This window comes from Simochromis diagramma, unplaced genomic scaffold, assembly GCF_900408965.1.
Source record: "Simochromis diagramma unplaced genomic scaffold, fSimDia1.1 OVJJ01000304.1, whole genome shotgun sequence".
Lineage (NCBI taxonomy): Eukaryota > Metazoa > Chordata > Actinopteri > Cichliformes > Cichlidae > Simochromis > Simochromis diagramma.
The window spans coordinates 12,936,837-12,956,578 of NW_024387030.1; the positions used below are offsets into that span (position 1 = coordinate 12,936,837).

Consider the following 19,742-nt stretch of genomic DNA (forward strand, 5'->3'; position numbering starts at 1 on the left):
AATGATAATCGTGTTTAGTCACAGCTGAGATCCCCTTGGCAAGGTTCAGCTCAAACGCTTGGAGGAGGTGACGTCGGTTTTGTTGTGGTGTGTCCCCATGTGACTCCGTCCTCACACCTACAGTATATGTGACGTTGCTGTGCATGTGAGAGCAGGGGGATAACATACCAGCTACTCCTTGCTGACTTCTCTTTCAGCTCTTTTTTTCTCCTGCCTCCTGTCTAATCTCTGTTTTCTTCTCCCCAATGCCCTTGTCTCATTCCTCTCCCACTTTGCCCTTGCTTCTCCATATTTCCCCATCTGCTTTCTTTCTTTCTTCCTCTATTTCCTCTCCTGCCATTCCTCCTTTCTCTTGAAGTCTCCTTCCTCTACCATGTCCTCTCTTCTCCCCTTTCCTCCTCTCCTCCGCTCCGCTCCCACTAAAGCTGGAGGAGGAGGAGGCTGTAGCTGACAGGCCCAGCCCCCTGCGCTCTGACTCGTCCACGCTGTGTGTGACGGGAAGGCTGGGCTGTCCCGAGCATTATCTTAACACTCACACAGCTCCTGACACACAAACATACACACATATACACAGCGACAGCCTGTGCCAGAGCTCGCCTGCGCTGTCAGCTCAAGCCCTCTTAAAGCTGTTTTTTTTTCTCTTCTCTCTCTCTCTCTCTTCTGGAGATCAGCGAGAGCTAACGACACACAGCTGTCTCTCCTGAACGCTGGAGAAATAAGGACAAGAGGAGCCAGGGGAAGGGAAGGAGAGGACGATCACAGGGGAAAGAAAAAGAAAACACGACCGGCAGCCTCTTAACTTGTGTCCCTGTTCAGTCATTCTTCTGCAGGGAGTGTTTTCTGCTGTAGTTCAGGACTTTTCTTTTCTTTTTTTGTGAGAGAGGGGGATTGGAAAAAAAGAGGGGCTGGAGTTCACATGACATAATCGGAGTGAATGGGTTGCCATGGTGACTCACCCAGGGAGCCTGACCCGTACAGAGTGAATGGAGGGAGCGCCTTGGACGCCAAGTGAGCGATAAACTAAAGTAGGGGAGTCACCAGAGAGAGAGAAGGAGCGAAGGAGTGGTGGGATACCAGAGGGAGCACAGAGGTGCCGAGCAGAGGCTGAGAATGGAGGACGGTTTTTCCAGCTACAGCAGTTTATATGACACCTCATCACTGCTACAGTTCTGCAACGGTAAAACTAAACTAACCCTTCATATACTCCCATCCCTCTCTACTATGAACTGCATGCTGCTTTCTGGATTTGACATGTCACCAGCTGACTGGTGTGACTTGACACCCTGCAGAGGTGTTAGATGTTGCAGACATGAGCTGGGTTTTTTTTGTAAAACTATAACATTTTCCATCATTGTTTAGATCTGGATGCTCTTCAATTGATTAATCACTAGACTTACTGTCAAACAGACGGATGTTTAAGTCAAAGCAGGCACTCCCGGGTTGACATTTACAGGATGAAAGAAAAACTAAAAGCACTGCAGATTTAACAGGAAGTGTTTGAAATCAAGGCCGGGGTGATGTCAACAGCCTCCATCAGGAGAGAGTTAATAAACAAAGAGGAAGGGAGGATGAGAAACAGTCCTTTGCTCACAGCGCTGCCCCGGCTCTGCTCGATGTGATGAAGGGCTTGTTATGAATGTATACACAGTGTACATATTCTGCAGTTTGCCGAATGAGACAAAACGGTGTGACAGAACAGGACACTCCTGCTCGCCTGCTGCAACGTGATTTCTTTGCTGGCACAGGGAGAAACCGTACTTCAGGCTGATAATGTTATGGGTGGGAGAGGGTGACTCAGGAAAGAGCGAAGAGCAGCATGACACATCAATATTAGGATTCATTTCCAAGATGCGCCCATTCTTCTTGACGACTGAGCCCTCGTGTGAGACGTATGCTCAGTTTATGTATCGACAGCATACTTTAAGTGATGCCTGCATTTATCCCAGTACAACGGGACAGTTCTTTCTTTCTGTACGGCTCAGTTTGTTCATAGCGTCACTGCTGGTGTGTACCAACTACAGTGACACACACATAAGGGGATTATCCCCAACACAACCTGTGTCTGTGATAGGGAGCAGCAGACACTGTTTTGTTGTTGTTACTAACATGTGCTTTAAAATGTTGATCACATGGAAAGGGGGAACACTCACTTCACCCTCTTTTATTGTGCTTGTCCGTAGCAGTGACTGTGATGTCGTGGTTAGCGTGAGCTATCACTGCTGAAGGATGGAGTAACATAATTGCCATTGGTGGATAATGAGAAAATCAATAATATTTACTGTGCTGTGTAAGCACCAGCAATCAGTGAGATGAGGGGAATACCACTGGCCAACCGAGCAAATCAGAGGTGTGGAATTGCACTGACGAATGTCCCACCAGGGTTACTGGTCGCTTCAGTATTTTAATGCATAACTGATGAGGTGAAACTACTTAAAAGCTTTCACCCCGTATGGATTTCCTTTATTAAATTTATAGCCAGCCACAGCAGCTTAGATACAGACAAAGAGGGGGGTAAAAAGGGGTAAGAGAAGGGTGTCGAGTAGAGAAGAAAAGCATCTTCATCCATAAATGTGTTTTCTTTTTACCCTGTTTACCCTTTGGAAGTCCTTTTATAAGACTTGGAGGAAAACTGGGCACCATTACAGGGTTACAAAAATGATAAAATCAAGCATAACTAAACCAGCTGTTGGATAAAACAAAGCACATAAGTATGTAATACAAAATCCTTTGAATTCACAGAAGCAGAATAATGAAGCCCTAGTGTAAAATAGGAGACTGATTAAAAATGGTGCTTCGTTTTTCCTGGTGTCTACAGTCACTGGGAATAATAAGGAACAAGGATATGTGAAAAAAGACGAGGCATCAGACCAAATCTAGTTTGTACATGATCGAATGTTTCCTGGTCATTCCTGTGTGATGAGTAAAGTGCTGTCAGTGCCAGTGATAAGAAGAGACATTGGTTTGGTTGGACTGACCTGAAAAACAGGTGTAGCAGCGAGTGTAGAAGAACAGGAGGCCTGCAGTTTCCTCCTAGGAATTGCCTGACCTTTATAGCAGTGGCAGGTACAGCTTTTCTGATGTGTCAGACTTGAGGTTTAGTTTTAGTGAAGGGTGAAAAAGTGTGACGTCGGAGCAGTAAAGGACAGCTGCACCACATTACCACTTGACTGACTTGAGTTACTCCATGCTAAATGATTTTTTCCCTCTCTTCATGCTGCACGTTTTGCCAAGTCATGACCGTGAGCAGATTTGAGTTGTCCAACACCGCAAGGTTGTTCATGTTAATTTTCTGAAGGGATGTCAGTGAAGTAAGACATGCCGCTCAGAGGCTGTTGCCAGGGATTTTCCGACCTCTACCTTCTTGCTTTCTCTCTCTGCCTCGCTACACAAACGCACACGCAAACTGAGGAAGCAGCATCTTGTTTGTTGTTTCGACAGTCCGCTTAGTGCACGAGCTTCACTTTAAACCAAAAAAAAAGAGAAAAAATCTGTGTTTGTGGCGGTCCAAGTTGGATCTGTTGTGTGTATGGAGTGTACTCACACATCTGCTCGGCCACTGTGGGCTTTGTTTGGTCCTGTAGGCCAAAATGACATCATGCTGCTCTGCTTCTGCCGTCCAGCTGAACCCAGATCAGCAAAAGTCAATGATGTCATTCATTCCCCTCTTTTTTTTTTCCATTTCTCTGGCCCGTGTGTTGTGGAGCATCCAACCAGACTAATGTTCAGAGACTAGGTCAGCTAAACTGCGTTCAGGCTGCACGCTTTGTCCTCGGGAGCTCAGGGTTATCTTAGGCTAAATGAAAATTAGCGCCATTACACTGTCATCACACACAGGTGAAGAAGGACGTGAATCCTTTTTTTTCCTTTTAAAAATCTCATTTCAAACACCTTAGTTCTGCAGAACAGGACAGTTTACATTGAATTAGCCTGTTTTCTTGGGCTGGTAATACGATTGCCGATGTCCTGAAGTCAAACTGGTGTGGTTCTTGCCCATTTTAAGTGAGTGTTTGTGCATCACTTCCAAGTGCCGTCCCAGTGGTTTCCTGTTCTGCCTGCATATACTTCATTATTCACACATATGGTCTAGATTTCTTTAATAACACGATTTTGACACAGCAAAAGAAATCTGACTGCAGCATGAAAATGCAGCATGTAGATGCCACAGCTAAAACATCCAAAGCCACCAGACTAAAACATCAGTTAATGCGATTCCTTAAAATCCAGTAAATCCAGCTCACTTATGACAGTATAATATTAATGATGACATGCTGAGGGTCATCTCACAGGGTCCAACATCGCCATTCTAACTATTATTAATCACCTGTTCATTTATCTTTTGAGCTAATAAAACCTGATTAAACATCTCTTTATGTCTATGCTCCACGCTGGCAGTGAGTGCGCTCACCTAACCATCACTGGCTCCTTGGCAACTTAACACACCAGCAGCAGAGGGGGCAGGGCGAAGAAGAAAAGACTGGAGCCAAAAAAAAAAAAAAAACATAAAGAAAACATCGCGATAACAGTTCATAAGAAAAAATAAGGATGTTAGAATTAGTAGGAGGGCAGACGGATGGAGCAGACGTGTAGGGGAAGGAGGGAAATTAATAAAGACGGAGAACGCTTTGATGTTTGTTGGAGGAATCTTGATACGCAGCAGAGGTGACACGACTTCACCCAGTCTCCCCCACTTCTTGGCTGTGGCTCTGTGACCATCCAAACCCTGACTGATGATGGCACGTGGAGAGGGATTAGGATTAAAGCCCCGCTCACGTTACCGTCCACAGTAGCCAAGGAGGGATGGCAGAGAGGAGGATGAGGTGAATGTATTTGTGTTAGAGTCCATTTACTTTTGAAAAGCCAGTTCAAGTAGTTTCTTCATTTCTCTTTTACGTATCAATTATGGGCCTTTTACATGTTTTTAGTTTCCCTGCTTTTCTCCATTCTGACTTTATTTATTCCTTTATTTCTCTTCGATTATTCCATATCCATGTATCCAACTATCCATCAAAGCCTACTAAAACCCACTGCAAACTGGCCTGTGCTCTGAAATTTCTTCCACTCTGATAAAACTGCACAAAAACATCAATGTAGAAACATTAAGAGGAAAGTATTAGGAAATTATGTGTCTCTGTGCCATCAGTCATCTGTAACTGCCCTACGCGTAAAGCAGTCTAATAAATATCGACGTGAACGGGTTAACTCGTCCAAAGCCGCTGATTCATGCAAAGTTTGATATTGATTTCCTATGGCCGTGTCAGTGAGAGCATAGACACACACACGCACACACACACGCACGCACACCACTCCCTATTTAGTCTAATTTTTTCCCTCTCTCAAGCCCAGCGCGCCTGGAGTTCTTTCATTTCTAAAACTCTGACTCTTCTGCCCTTCGCTTCTCGAGCTCTTCCCCTCTCCCTCATCCCTACGTCAGACTTTCTCAGGCTCTTTGTTTGATCTTGTGCGAGTGCCCCAAGTGGAGCTCAGAGTGCTTTTCTGTTTTGTGTTTTTTTTTTAAATCTGCAGACAGTCAGATATTGAGCCAGGCCACTTAGGCTTCAGTACTCTCGAGTCACGCCGCCCCCCCACCCCCTCTCTACTCCTTATCTCCCTGTTTCTTTCTCACTTTTCTCCTGATAAGCTTTGCCTCGCACTTTTTTCTTGAATAGGGGCACATTGGCTGCTAACAGATAAAAAAGAAAAGTGGCTCTGTACTTACCGTCATTGAATGTTTGTATGTTTACACCTACATCGAGCTGCTTTTGAGATTTGTGAGAAATTCATGCCTCCTATGTAGTACGAACTGTTCATTTCACGGCAGCCTTGACGCAGCTATTCGTGAAATCTCTATCTTAAATACTTCTAAATATGGCATCCCGTAGTGTGCACTCCACTGTGTGCACAGTGGAGAATTTATCTGCGTATTGCAGCATGTTGTATAAAATCTGCATGGAAGAGGAAGATTAGGCCATGAGCCAGGATCCCACTGAGCAATTTTTGGCACAAATGTGTCCACCCTCAGTTATATAGCGTGTTACTGACATCTGTCGAGTACATGCATACATGCAGAGGTCAATGAAAAGCCAAATCTGCCTTAAAAGCCAAAGGAATAGTACAAAGTATGTCTATAAGATTATGTATGAAAGAAAGAAACATGCATGGCACACAGTAATGTATTCCTTTGTTATCTTAGTTGACCCACTGATCAGTTGGGCTTTAAAATGTTTCATCTCTATTGCGTTAATAGCAATTTTTCTTCAATTTCTGCAATTCAAATTTAACTGCTTTATATTACAACATAAGGTGCTTGAGACATGATATCTTCTTATCTAATTATGATTTGTAATCATGTGAGGAGAAAATATAACATATGTGTACCCAGTATATTAAAGATCTGTCTTCACTTCAGGGGTATTTCCTTTCTTCTATAAAACAGAAAGCTCTTTTGACTTTAGGCTAAGTAAAATATAGTTTTATCCCTGCTTTTCCTTTTTATTGAGACATTTTAGGTGCTCAGATATTGTTGCATGATTATCTTGTGATCAGCAGAACAATCACTGGAAGCAGCTTCTTGGAGAGCAACTAGGAATTAGATGAAATTTTTGTCAAGTGTTTCTTCTCTTCTCTGTCTACCATTCTTCTCTTTTCCTCCACTGACACACATCCAAGCAGCCTCATCTCATGACCTACTAAAACAATCAGGCATGTAAAGCAGGACCGTGTGAGTTCCTGTGCTAAATATATACACTGACTCCGTGTATATGTGCGTGTGCGTCTCACTAATGCTTCTGGCAGAGTACTGCTCTCTGTTATGTATGCGCTTGTGGTTGTGTATGAGTGTCTATGTGTCCGTTTTCAGGTTCAGTGTGCACATGTGCATGCACAACCTTCCAATGTCAGTACAGGAGGCATGCAGGCAAGCATGAGTCCTTGAACGGTATGTCAGGGATGCATAAAAATACCCCTAAAAAGTGCCAGAAACAAGATCATGTACTCCATCAGTGAGTAGGATGCTCTCAATCTGCACTGTAACACTAAATGTGCTCAGCAGAGCGCAGAATTTTACCTGTGGGGGAGGGTGACCACTAATAAATCACTCAGGTCAGCAAAATCCCAAAGATGTGGCATTATTTTTAGTTTTTGCTTCATGCTCAAACTATTAACAAGGCTGTTGTTCCCAATCAGAGAGATATAATGCATAAAGGATTTGGTTACGTATTCTTTAATCTGAATGTTACACAAAAACATAAAGGTATTTAAATCAAGTTACTATGCAAATTATTTCCAGCACAGATCATCTGCGCACTGGTATGTGTACATGCATTCATGTGCGCACATGCATGTCTGTATATGAATGTCTGTGCATGGATCTCACTCTTAATCCTGCACCACCAAACCCTCTTAAAGTAATTAAAGATCACTTCTGTAACCTGGAAAAGATGAGTGTAGGTTTGACTGTGTTGTGCAATTATTTCTATAAGCGTATTGATTCGTCACGGACCAAAGATTTGGCAACACCTCTGTTTTTAAACCTTGGCCGGTTGTAAGGTGAATAGATATAATTAACCTCCTGGTATCCGCGGTGCAGCTCCCAGGGGCTGCTCAGCACTCTAATTGGTCTCTTACATCTGCTGTTAATGGAAGAACGACGGGGAGAGCGCCAGCTCTGAGTGTGAGGATGTATCCCCCATTGCACGCATTCAGCCGGCCTCTAACAGATGGGCTGGGGAAAAGAGGAGAATCCCATTAGAAATTCATCAAGATCACAGGTGCAGAGATGAGAGGAAAGGGGTTATTTGGGTTGTTTTCTTGTCTACTGACAGCCCAATTTTGTTGTTAGATGGCAGTTGTTTTGGTCCAAAAATGCTTTTGATTCTTTGCTTTCAGTTCTAGGACAGCTACCAGCGAGTGATTTCAGGACTCCTTCATGGTGGGCGTGCATGTCACATTTTGCTCTTACGATGGAAGCATAGATGTTTTCAAGACACATTTCACAAGAGAAAAATCAACAGTTATAGAGGCAGAAATCTACTGCTGTCAGACTCCTTCTCAAAGCCAGAGTGTCAAAACTGTACCGGGGTATCATCACAAAGGCCAAGTGGTGGTGGATGGGTGTAGTCCAAGCAGTTGTTGGTGTGGATGTGTGTGGTGTGAGACTATGACCAGATGGTCTCTAACTTTTACCTTAAAAATTTGTTTGTCTCTGTATGTATCCTAATGGCAAACTGTGGGGCTGTAACAGGACTCGGCAGGTGTTTATAAGGATGTCTGTGGCTAGATGTTAAAGATGCCGCTGATCCAAACGAGATGTACTAAGAGCATCTGAAGTATGCACACATTGCAATTTGTATGCTCTAACTCTGGCTGATGTATAAACATTAAATATTATAGAAGATTAGTGAAGTCATGATTGTGGTTGGTTTCCTCCCGAGACTGTGTCACAGACCCAGTGTTTGGTCATGTTCTCAAGTTTGGAGTCCTCAATGAATATGTTTGCATTTGAGTTTCTATTTAGATTTTTCCTGCATTTTCCAGAGTTTCGAGTTTAGATTTTTGTGTTTGTTGTATTTATGGATTGTTCCATTCTATTATTTATTTGTTTTTTGGTATTTTTCAGTTTTACTTTGAAAGTCAGTTGCCTCTTGAGTCTTTCTTTGATGGTTGCCTGTATTGTCTGTAGCTGGATGCCATTCTCCAGCTTCTCCACTTACCTCTGTGTATAAATAGTCCCGTCCTTCCTCCTAGTCTTTGCCATAGTCCTTGCATTTTCCTATAAAAGTTGGTCCTGGCTACCTGTAAGGGATTCTGTTGTGACCTGAACAATGGTTTGCCTTTTGTTTTCTGATTTAGTAAGTCTACCTTAAATCTAGTGTCTTCAGTATATGGTCTGATTTAAGAGTGGACACCCGGCATAGACAGACTGACAAAAAAATGCTAGTTGGTCAAATCAGTGAACTAGGAGAAGAATTTAAAGGATGTTTTGGTCCTCCTAAATTATTTAGAGCAGCCACTGAAATTAAGAAACTGCAAGTACTGCTTCTACTTTTACTCTTTAGTTTATTCCGTTTTGAAGCCACAGAAGATCACGAGACCATTACTACTGATGACTCTTTAATAGCTCTTTTCCACCTTTATAGTGCCAACAATGTTTTATTACAGCTCACTGAATTGCGTGTTTATCTAATCAGATGTTTGAACCATTCATTTCATCAGAAAACTGTATAAAAATGTGTCTCACATAATCAGCTTAAACTCCCCTGTCTCATCTGTGGCTGCAGGGAGAAGAGAAAATCTAATAATGTGGCCTGTCAGGTTCACTTGTCAGGTTCACTCAAACTAAACACAGTTGGATGTGACTCAGGTTTTTAGGTGCTGTCAAAACTCCAAAAATGCAAACAGAGCTGGTTTAGTTGATGGCAAGAACAGAGAATAATAATAATTTTAAAGTTAAAGCGAATATACTGAAAGAGACGTGTAGTATTTATAGGGCAGAATCCAGACACTGAGTTACAAACAAAGGAAAACCTCTGCTTACACACCAAAGTCTGTTTGTAATAATTCTCCTCAGTTTTGTTCTGTAATGATCTTGTTTGCTGCCAGCAGTGCCACTGTATGTTCTCTCCCCTCCAGATGGCAGATATACGATTGGCCTGTGCTCAGTGTGGCAACAGTCTCTGGCACACTGTCTCTCTGTATGTGTGTGAGACCATTTCTGCACCATGGAAATCTGGTATCCCATAACAACAATGTTACTGGATGGGACAACACCAGTATACACACACTGGATGGAACAAGTATCCCGCCTCCTGTTCCTTCCTGGTTGTTTGTTACTGCGGGACAAAGCCGTGTTTTATGTAGACGAAGGCTGAGACTGAGAAACGGGCTTGTGTTGGAGCCTGGAGCTGCTGCCAACCATGACTTTGTGCTTCTGTGGTCTGCTTCATCCCTAAAAGTCACAGCAATAAAAAGGATGTCTTTCTTCGGCTGTTTATTACCGTTTTAGTTTTATTCAGATTTAGACAGGGATGTTATATAAAGTTCAGCATATTGCTTTGTAAGTTCAGAAGCTGGGGCTTCATGTCTCATATATAGTATTTGACATATTTTTTCTCACTTACTGTGTTAAATATTAAAGTTCATGATAGTAACATTAGAAAAAGACTGAAGTTTGCCATGTTTAAAACAGTGTCCCACTTGGACACTTTGGACAGGCAAGATCAAAATAAAGATGTTTGGCCGTAATGTTCAAAACCAAACACAGCATATCAACACAAACACCTGATACCAACTATCAAACACGGTAGCGGAGGGATGATGAATTGGGCTTGTTCTAAAGCCACAGGACCTGGGCACCTTTCAGTCATCGAGTTAACTACAAACTTTTCTGTATGTCAAAGTATTCCAGATTCAAATATAAGGCCTTCTGTTTGGCAGCTAAAACTTGGGCCAAAATTGGGTCATGCAACATCTGATTGAAATGTTAGAGCATGACCTTAAGAGAGCTGTGCGTAAACGAATGTCTGCAAACCTCAATGATGTGTTGGTCTCATTGTTTTCTCTGACATATATATATCTTTTATCTGATTCCTGCAAAACTAAGGGAATTTAAGGCAACTAAGACAGTAAGCATCTCAGCATGTTAACAATATCAGCATGAGGATATCAGAGTACAATACTGGCTGTAGGCTTATATATGTGTTTGCAATAGTTTAATTCTAATAATAATAATAGTAAGAAGAAGATTTCTAATTATGAAGCTTTGGCAGTGTTTGAGAATGTCTAGACTTCACGTGTGCACATTGCGGTTCGTTCCGATGGAGCTTTGGGGCTTCAGCTACATCTTAGTCTATTGACGCTTCAAGTATCCCACACTCTGAAAGCCCCACCTCTTGAAACAGTCTACCACTAGGAGTTAATCTCTAATTGGGCGAACAGCGTGGACAAGAGCAGGAAAAATGAGGGAGATAAATGCTAGAGAAAGATAATAAAAACATTTTACTGCCAAGTCCTCTTTACGTTTAATCCTTCAGTCTCACTTTTTCTTCCCACAGTCAATTTATTTCCCGCTTTGTTTCAAGAATTCATCCCACAAGACTTTCAGGAGAGAGGAGAGCAGACAAATAGAGAGGTGAAAGAGACCGAAGGAGGGAGAATAAAATTCAGCCTGCTGCTAAGCTCAAACCCCCCCCAGAGTTTAAGGATCACTAGCATTGGGCAAGATCTGCTCCACAAATCCAGCATAATCCCTCTGCCACACTGTGACCACTTCCTCTTTGACAGAGGAGAGTGTGTGTGTGTTGGAGGGAGTGTGTTTGTGTGAAGCCGAGTGGAGTTCATGTACGTCATGTGCTCGAGGTAAATCTGCCTTGATTAGGCCTCTTTTATGTAGTTTCTTTTTCTTTTTTCTGGACTGTTTCTTTCTAAATCACTGGGGAATTACAGGGCTGGAGCAGGTGTTTATATTTGTTATTTCAGATCCTCTCACATCTGAAACACACATCCATGTCCTGGCCTTAGGCCTTGTTGTTACGGAGACTTTGTGGTTGACAGCGACTGAATTTGATGTTGTTCATTGGAACGTTGACAGCAAATACCACATGGTTAAATTGGACCTATTGGTGGGCTGAGCTTCAGTGCTCATAGCCTGAAACGGTCTGAAACTGAGGATTGATGACTTGTAAATATGCTGACTTCATTACAGGAAAGTTCCGTGTTTAACATGGGCATCCACTGAAACTGTATAGTTACATAGTCTAGATATGTGACAGAATAAAGGAAAAAATGCACAATAAGCTCCTTTAACGTGGGTTGTGGAGACAAGTTCAAGAGATTTATGAGAAAAGCCTTCCATTTTTTCTGCCTTCCTCCATTTCTCTAATAATTGGTGTGCAGTCCCACAGGAGGCAGGGGAATAGTACTGATGGTGTTTAATACATTATCTGATCAATCACTCAGAAAAATAAGCAGCACTTAACACCATCTATTTGTAAATCACCGCCGCCAGCATTTCAGCTCCTGTGCAGTATGTTGGATGTGTGTAGGTGTGATGGTGAGAGGAGCAAGGTGGAGCTAGCTCCCGTCTGACCTCACTCTGACCCCAGGAAGGATGTAGCTGATGTCAGGAAGGAGGGGTTTAACATCTTCTTACAAGGACAGTAGGATCTCTCAGAGGGGGGTCTTTTGGCCCCACTTCATACCCCTGTTTGACCCAGACTCACTCTTTCTGACCCCTGTGTGTGCAAAGACACACACTTACACATGCACACAGCTCCATCTTTCATTCTTGTCTTTGTCAGCCTATTTGGGATCTTTCAGTGCTACCGTTTTGACAGGACAAAGAAGCTTTTCCTCCGTTGTTTATCATCTCCATCTTCCTCTCAGTGGTTCCTCCTCTTTAATCTCCTCCCAGGTTGCCTGTGAGGGCTTCCCTTTCTCTTATCCACCTCTAGATATTTATTACCTCTTAAGCCCCGGTCAGGCAAATGCCCTCAGTGGCAGCTTGTAAACTGCATCTGTCTCCCTAATCTGACCAGTTGATTAGCTAAAGCTATCAGGTCGTCCCCTGCTCTCTCCTGCAGGTGACACAGGGGATTGATGGGCTTTTAAGTAACTCTCAGTCTGTTGTTTCTCTCTTTCCTCATTTTTCTCTCCAGTCTGTAACTGTAACTAAACTCTCCGACCTCCTGACAGGCACCTGATGGATCATTTCAGTCGTCCCTGAGGCACACTGTAACTGTGTAAATGCGTCACTTTTAAGCACAACACTTTTCTTGTCTTGTACTGTGCATAACATTAGAAAAAAATAATCATCACACATGTTATTAGTCTTCCACTTAGTTCTAGTATTGTGCTGAAGTGCCCTGAAAGTTGACATTAAGTTATCATGAGGTAGTAACAAAGTGCCATCATTAGCTGAAATTCAGAACTAATTGTCAAAGTAGCATGTTGATTTGCTACATTAAGGTAAATATGCTAAAAATATGTTAATATCACATCCACGTTTCATCAGAGTGCTTACTGAAATTAGCATTCAGGTCAAAGCACCACCTGCTCTGTGATCACGGCCACACACCCACCTTTATTCTCTCTCATTTAGCTCTGTATTTCTCATGCCTGTCCTTAAATCGCTGCCTCCTTTAATTCCTTTGTGCTGCTCAATGGTGATAAAGTCCAGACCTCCATTAGTGAATCATGCTGAAGACTGGTTGTTTATTAAGTGTGACTCTATTTGGAGCAGCTGAACTGGCGCTGTGGCAGTAACACCACCTGGTCTATGTGCGTCTGTGTTGTGAAATTAAAAAAGGGGGGTAAAAAAAAAGCTGGCAAGCTGGAGCACAAGCAAGTAGCAAAAAGATGCACCGAAGCTGCAGCGATATCAGATCTGCCCTTCTGCCTGAAAAACAGGAATAGTTGTCAAAATGTTGTGACAACCTGTTTCCTGCAGCCTCTCGCTCTTTTGATCTGGTGGTTCTCTGCAAACACTGGTTGCGGCTTTTTCGGTACCTCCCATTGTGGCACAGCTTAACCTGGCAGCTGAACTTTCCATCAAATCAGTTTAGCTTTATTGTTTGGATCTTCTGCACCGCTGAGAGTAAAGAAAACAGACATCAATCACTCTGTTTGTCAGCGGGTTATTGGCAAAGTGAGCACGAGTGCTCGAACACATGGGGAGACAGCTGCTAGCATGACATTTCCTCCAAGGGAATGTCCCTAACCTTGTCTTTTTTTCCCTTCCTCGTGTCTGTGTGTGCATTCACATCCTTACATATTTTACATATTGAAGGAGTGACTCAGCTAAAAAGGCTCCTGCAGAATTTATGAGGCTGCTGTGCTTTGCTCCCCTTTATGCTCGTCATAAGCATTTTCCACATCTATTTTTACTCCTTTAGCGTATCGATTCTTTGGAAGGCACGAGTCCAGAAGAAGGGGAAATGAGTCAAAGCATGTGTGCCCTCCTCCTCCAGTGTTCATTATTGATGACAGTGAGGTCAGTAAATAAGGCGGAGATGCAAGCTGGAGTGTTGGGTTATTTTAGAGCTGTAAAAAAAATGAACTGAAGAGCGTTTTTCATTTAATCCCCGTGGCTGCAGTGATGGACAAGCACTTAAGCAGGCTGCTGGTTCTGCCAGAATCACATCTACTTGCAGGAGGAAGGTAATAGGGAGCAGGGTGTCAAAATGCATTACGGCGAGCAGACAGATGGGCTCTGAGATCCGCCTCGGATTTGTGACCCAGCCGGGTATTGACCAGATAACAAAATAGGGACAGAAAGAAAAAGTCAGATAGAAGCTGGAGCAGACTGACAGAAATGAAATGATTTAAGCAGATGGCTGACAGGTGTGAATACCACACTGGTGCAGCAATCTTGTTTTGTGGTGATGGATTTGCTGTTAAATGAAGATTGACATCTTACTGATACTGAGTCTCTGGGCAGAAGGCATGTGACCTGAGCCCCAGACAGAGCTGAGCAAATTTAGCTAAATCGGCACATAAGCATCACGCCATCAACACATATTCCTCCATATAAAAACAAACTTGTCTGACCTTTTCCGATTCTGGTTGTAGCTGTAAACATTTTAGTGGGCGTTAACTCGGCCCAGATGTTGGAACCAAGGCAGAAAGTGGCAGATGTTGGGATGGTAGCACAGGGCTGGGTGGAAACGGGGCCGTGACAGCCAGTCATTGTGCTTCGGTATTACACTGTCATTGTGTCAGTGTTGGGAGCAGACCCACGACAGATGCTCGACAGATAATAGAAGCGTTATCTCTGGATGTTCACTCAGTGACACACTGTTGCATGTAAATATGAACAAGGATTGCTTCAAAGAGAGAATCTCAGGTGAGCTAAATGTTATTAAGATCTGTGGAAAAGGCTTTGTCAGTGTGTGTCTGTGGAAAAGAAGGAGCGAGATTGCGATTTTGCTTATGAAACAAGAAAGCATATCCTTGGAGTAGAAATCTGTCTGCATGAGCGTATAATGAGACAGACATATTTCTCATTGAACCTGTAAAGCTTCTGCTGTCGGTGTAATGTAAAAGATTGCACACCTGCAGTTTTCATCAGATGCCATTTCTCCACAGCGGGGGTTTCATTATAGGATTCTCACCAGGCGGTGAAAATATTAGACGGTGCATACAAATAATACCTATATCAAGTGTGTTACAGGCTTTGATGCCATAAAAAATACCTGTCACATGACCTGAATTCTAAAGTCAGCAACTCTGTTAACTCTGTTTGTGTTTATAAGCACTCTACTCTGGACATGGCGATAGTTGCGTGCTCAAATATCTTTTCACAGATACTCATGGTTGAAGATGAATAATAACGACATTGGTGATCTCTATTCCTCATTAGCAGGTAAACATACAAATAACCATTGGTTGGTTGGTGGCCATGAATCTTCATAGATATTTATCTCCCACTTAAAGTCATTTTAATTTGTGTAATTAGAACAGTTAAACTCAGACTTGGGGTCTTTATGTAATAAGTAAACAGGGTAAGACGCCTATAAACACCTATTAAGCAGAAGAGAATGGACGGACAGGCTTGATGTTCTACTCGATCGATTCCTGACTTGTCAAAGAAGTCGACTGTGCCGGCTCAGGTGTGGATATGAAAAGTGGAGGTCAGTAGTTTTTTACTTTTAAACAAGTTTTTGACAGATTTCTAAAATATTTCTGTCTTCTTGTTTTTTGACAGAAGGTCTAATAATTTTTTAAGCACTATACTTATATTAGTCCAGTCTCAAAACACAGTTAGCATTATTATTGCAACCTTTCAGGGAAATCTCAAGTCAGCAGTAATGTGTAGCCGTGTGCACAGCTGTAGTCTGTGTTTGTGTGTCGACTGTAATTGCTTGATTCAGCCATTCTGTACGTATGCAGATTTCCATTTTATGCTACAAGCTTCACGTGCCCCATCTGCTTAATGCGCCAGTTCATCATCTTGTCTAATCGAGGGTCTCCTTGACCGAAGCGATTCATAACCAGCTAACGGTGAATTTTGCTCGCTAATGGAATTTCCCACTTGTAAACAAATCAGTGAAATTGCCTTTCCGGCATGTTTTGACAATTAGATTACAGCGACTTCGTTGGATCTTATGGGATTATACACTTATGAATACTTATGATGTAAAATTATAAGAAAAGGAGTTTGACAGTCCTAAAGTCGCACACTCTTTTGTGTTATTTGTGCTTAAATGTTTGCCATTCATTTTGGAAGAAAATTTGAGTAAAGAATTATTTATTTCAAATTAATAATCAAGTATTACAATTTCACTAACGACTCTTTGTTCTATTTAGATCATATTTGGTAGGAAGTTGTCTATCTACAAGTGAATATTTGGGGAACTCACACCTCCGCAGAGCAGCTTTTGCTTCCTTAGAGCATCATCACACCCGTTTTGTTTCACCAGATTGTCTGAAAACAAACACATTTCAGTTTGTCTGAGACACTGTTGCGCTACATTGTTTGAGAATGTTATTTACAGAGGTCAGAAGCCTTTTTCACCATTTCCATAATGTCACCAAGCAGTCGGGGTCTAACGCAGATTCCCAGCAGAAACAAGGCTGCAGATCTGTCTAATCACCAGATGCCTGCTCTCTAATGCATAATGCATCAGGCTGTTATTACAAGTCTGCAGGGAAAACACAGCAGTGATTTACATTAATAATTCATCAAACCCCTGTGACATCAAAGTCTTAATGGAGGAGACCCTGCATTAGGATGAGCGTGTGTGTGTGTGTGTGTGATCATTAATGAAGTGGACCCTGGTGGCCTATGCTTGGCCTTTATTAGTGTGTCAGGTGGAGAGGTGGTAATAATGTGTTAAGTTAGTTTAAGATCAGAGAACAGACACTAAAACCAGGCTGGCGAACAGTCTTCATAGTCAAAGATGCTGAAAGTATAAAAGGATAAAAGTGAGTTCAGGGTTTGAAAGTTGTAGCCGCCTGTACTCAGGAAATGTCTTCTGTTACCCAGCATGCCTGCAAATATGCTGATATGTGACTACATTTGTATAAGCGTATATTAAAGCCTATTAAAAAAGTATTTTTGACATCTTGAGACGTGTATTTGCCTTTTCGCTGTAAATTAGATGATGAAATTAATAAAGCCACAGTGGATATTCCATGATTTCCCCCACAGCTCATTTTTGTGGAAACTGAATAATTGACACTGTTCTATGCAGCATTAATAGCCTTTGATAATGTGACATTATCTGAAAAACCACTGTTTACTTTTCTCATTAGTTTTCTGCGTTTTCTAACGTGAGCTCACTGCGTCCTCAGATGACAGTGCGTCAGCGGCCAGCAGTATGGAGGTGACCGACCGCATCGCCTCCCTGGAGCAGAGGGTCCAGATGCAGGAGGATGAGATTCAGCTGCTCAAGTCCGCTCTAGCTGACGTGGTCCGCAGACTCAATGTGTCTGAAGAGCAGCAGGCCATGGGTGCACGCAGAGGACCCACCAAAGGTAACATACAGTCCAGCACAAAGCCTAGGGGCTTGCTATTATAGTATATGCATCACACACAGACTGGCTTGCACACGTTGTTTTTCAGGACTCTTGGGTCTGTTTTTCCACTCTGACCTGTCGATGCTGATCTTCAAATCCCGCTAGTTTTCTTTCATCTGACTCATCGCTCTCCTCTCCTTCCTGTCCCATCTTCTCTTGGACTGTGTTGTCTTGTTGAATGCTTTTGCCTTACATGTATAGACCCCGCTATGATGAGAAAATCTCCCTCAGCAGACAGCAATGTTGGGAAGCCAGGTAGGCTCACTGTGTAGCCTGACTGCACTAACCAGACCTGGTATTGTGTCACTGCCTGCCCTGCTACTATTATCCTAAATATATAGTATTTCACCAGGAAATGCACAGTTGCATTCAATACGGCTCACTGCACTGTGATCCGAGTTTGAAGACAGATCTTTGTGGGAATTTGTGTCAGCACAAAAACTGTTTTATGAGGTTTTGTTTGATAAGAGCCAGGCTAGCGTTCTCCTTTGTTTCCTGTCTTTCTGGTAAGCTCACTAGCTGCTGGCTGTAGCTTCCCACTGAACAGAGGCTGTATTGATTTTCACAACTCTCTCTCTGGAATGAAAAGGAATAAGAAAGCATCCCAACCTATTCGGCTGAGGTGTAGAGTTAAATCAACACCTCCCTGACACAGGCTCAGTTTATTTTCCAAAGTCCAGAATGTGATTCACCTTCACGAATGGTTTTATCATAAGTCAAAGGCACAGTTGCTAAACCTTAAAATGCCTCACTCTGATGATCTCTCCACCTGGTGTCACACAGCTGCATGCTCTTCTCATCTGTGCTGAAAACATTGCATAAACTTTAAAAAAGCGAGCCCCAGAGAGTGATAAAAGGTAGACTTTTTTCACATGTTTTTTGCATTTTTATTGCTTAACAATACTGCATGCGTCGATTTTTCAGTGGAGATGTGTAAACTTTGGTCATGAAATCGTGCTGTCACTCCTGAGGCTGATAAAGGCTGCATGGGAAATCAGCTGCACTTCATGTGTTTCAAGTCCTCACATGTGCTTTAGAGTAATGAAGCAAAAGCAGATTAGGATTCTTAGCTGCTGCCAGCTCCATTCTCAGGACGGATGGAGTTTCAGTTTGATTGGGGAAGTGGAGGATGACTCGGACTCATTGTTCCCCACCAGCAGTCTGCTTTCCCTCGACTGAAGCACAGTGATCTGATTCAGAAAGCTTAACCCAGTCGGGCTGACTGCATGTGGACAATCGTGTACACAGAGGAGCACACGCATTTGTCTTCTTTAACATGCTAACAAAATTACAAACCTCGTTTTGCCCCTGCTGCGTAATTACTACATGAAAGATAACAGAGGGAGTGTGTGCACAGGCCTGAGTATCAATGTGTGTCTGGATGAAGCAGTGTCTATTAAATATTTATCACTGCAGATAAAGCTGCAGCTTGGATCTGTTAGTCTATGCTGCCTGAATGAATTGTGTGCGTGCGTGCGTGTGTGTGTCGGTGGGTGGGTGTGTGTGTCAGTTTTTCTGATACCACTCCATTTTCTACAAACTGTATTCCATCTCAATGAGAAACCTTTAAAACAATTACATTTAAATTTAGTTTACTTGTTTATATATAATCACTTAATCTTCTCCCTCTTTTTTAACCTGAAGATATAAAACACTGTGCAGTTATTTCCCATCTCTGAACCCTCACATTGGAATTATATTTACATTTGGGAAACAAAACCCTGAAAGTCAAACTACGCTCACTGGCCAGTTCATTAGTTACCCCTTGCTAGTACCGGGTTGGAGCACATTTTGTCTTCAAAGCTGCCTTAATGGTATGAATCCAACAATTCCATATTGATTTGGAATCTGCTGCACATCCGTAATTGGAATCTCCCCGTCCACCACATCCCAAAGGAGGACCCTAACATCCTATCCAAATATCACAGCGGAATAGGCAACGCTTTTTCAGTAATCTTTTGCCCAGTGTTGGTGAGCCTGAGTGAACTGTAGCCTCAGTTTCTTATTCTTCACTAACAAGATTGGTAACTGGTGTGGTCTTCTGCTACTGTAGCCCATCTGCTTCAAGGTTGTGTGTTCAGGGATGTTTCCTTCTTCATGCCTTTGTTGAGTTACTGTTGCATTCCTATCAGCTTGAAGCAGTCTGACCGTTCTTCTCTGACCTCAGGCATCAATGAGGCATTTTCACCCAGGAGCCTGAAGCTCATTGGACACTTTCTATTTTTCAGGCC

General features: G+C 42.7%; 1 protein-coding gene across 8 annotated transcripts in view; it reads left to right on the top strand.

Annotated features, from left to right (window-relative positions):
- The first annotated feature begins 487 nt into the window (after positions 1 to 487).
- Positions 488 to 19,742, top strand: part of eml1 (EMAP like 1) — a 39,360-nt gene continuing 20,105 nt past the window's right edge. For 2 of the 8 annotated variants that reach the window (XM_040041778.1, XM_040041779.1), the window contains exons 1-3: positions 488 to 1,177; positions 17,287 to 17,469; positions 17,713 to 17,766. In XM_040041778.1, the coding sequence (XP_039897712.1) occupies positions 1,111 to 1,177; positions 17,287 to 17,469; positions 17,713 to 17,766 (304 nt within the window). In that variant the 5' untranslated portion in view covers positions 488 to 1,110. Of the gene's footprint in view, positions 1,178 to 13,441; positions 14,837 to 17,286; positions 17,470 to 17,712; positions 17,767 to 19,742 lie in introns of those variants that run through there. The other 6 variants (XM_040041780.1, XM_040041782.1, XM_040041781.1 and 3 more) reach the window with 6 other exon arrangements.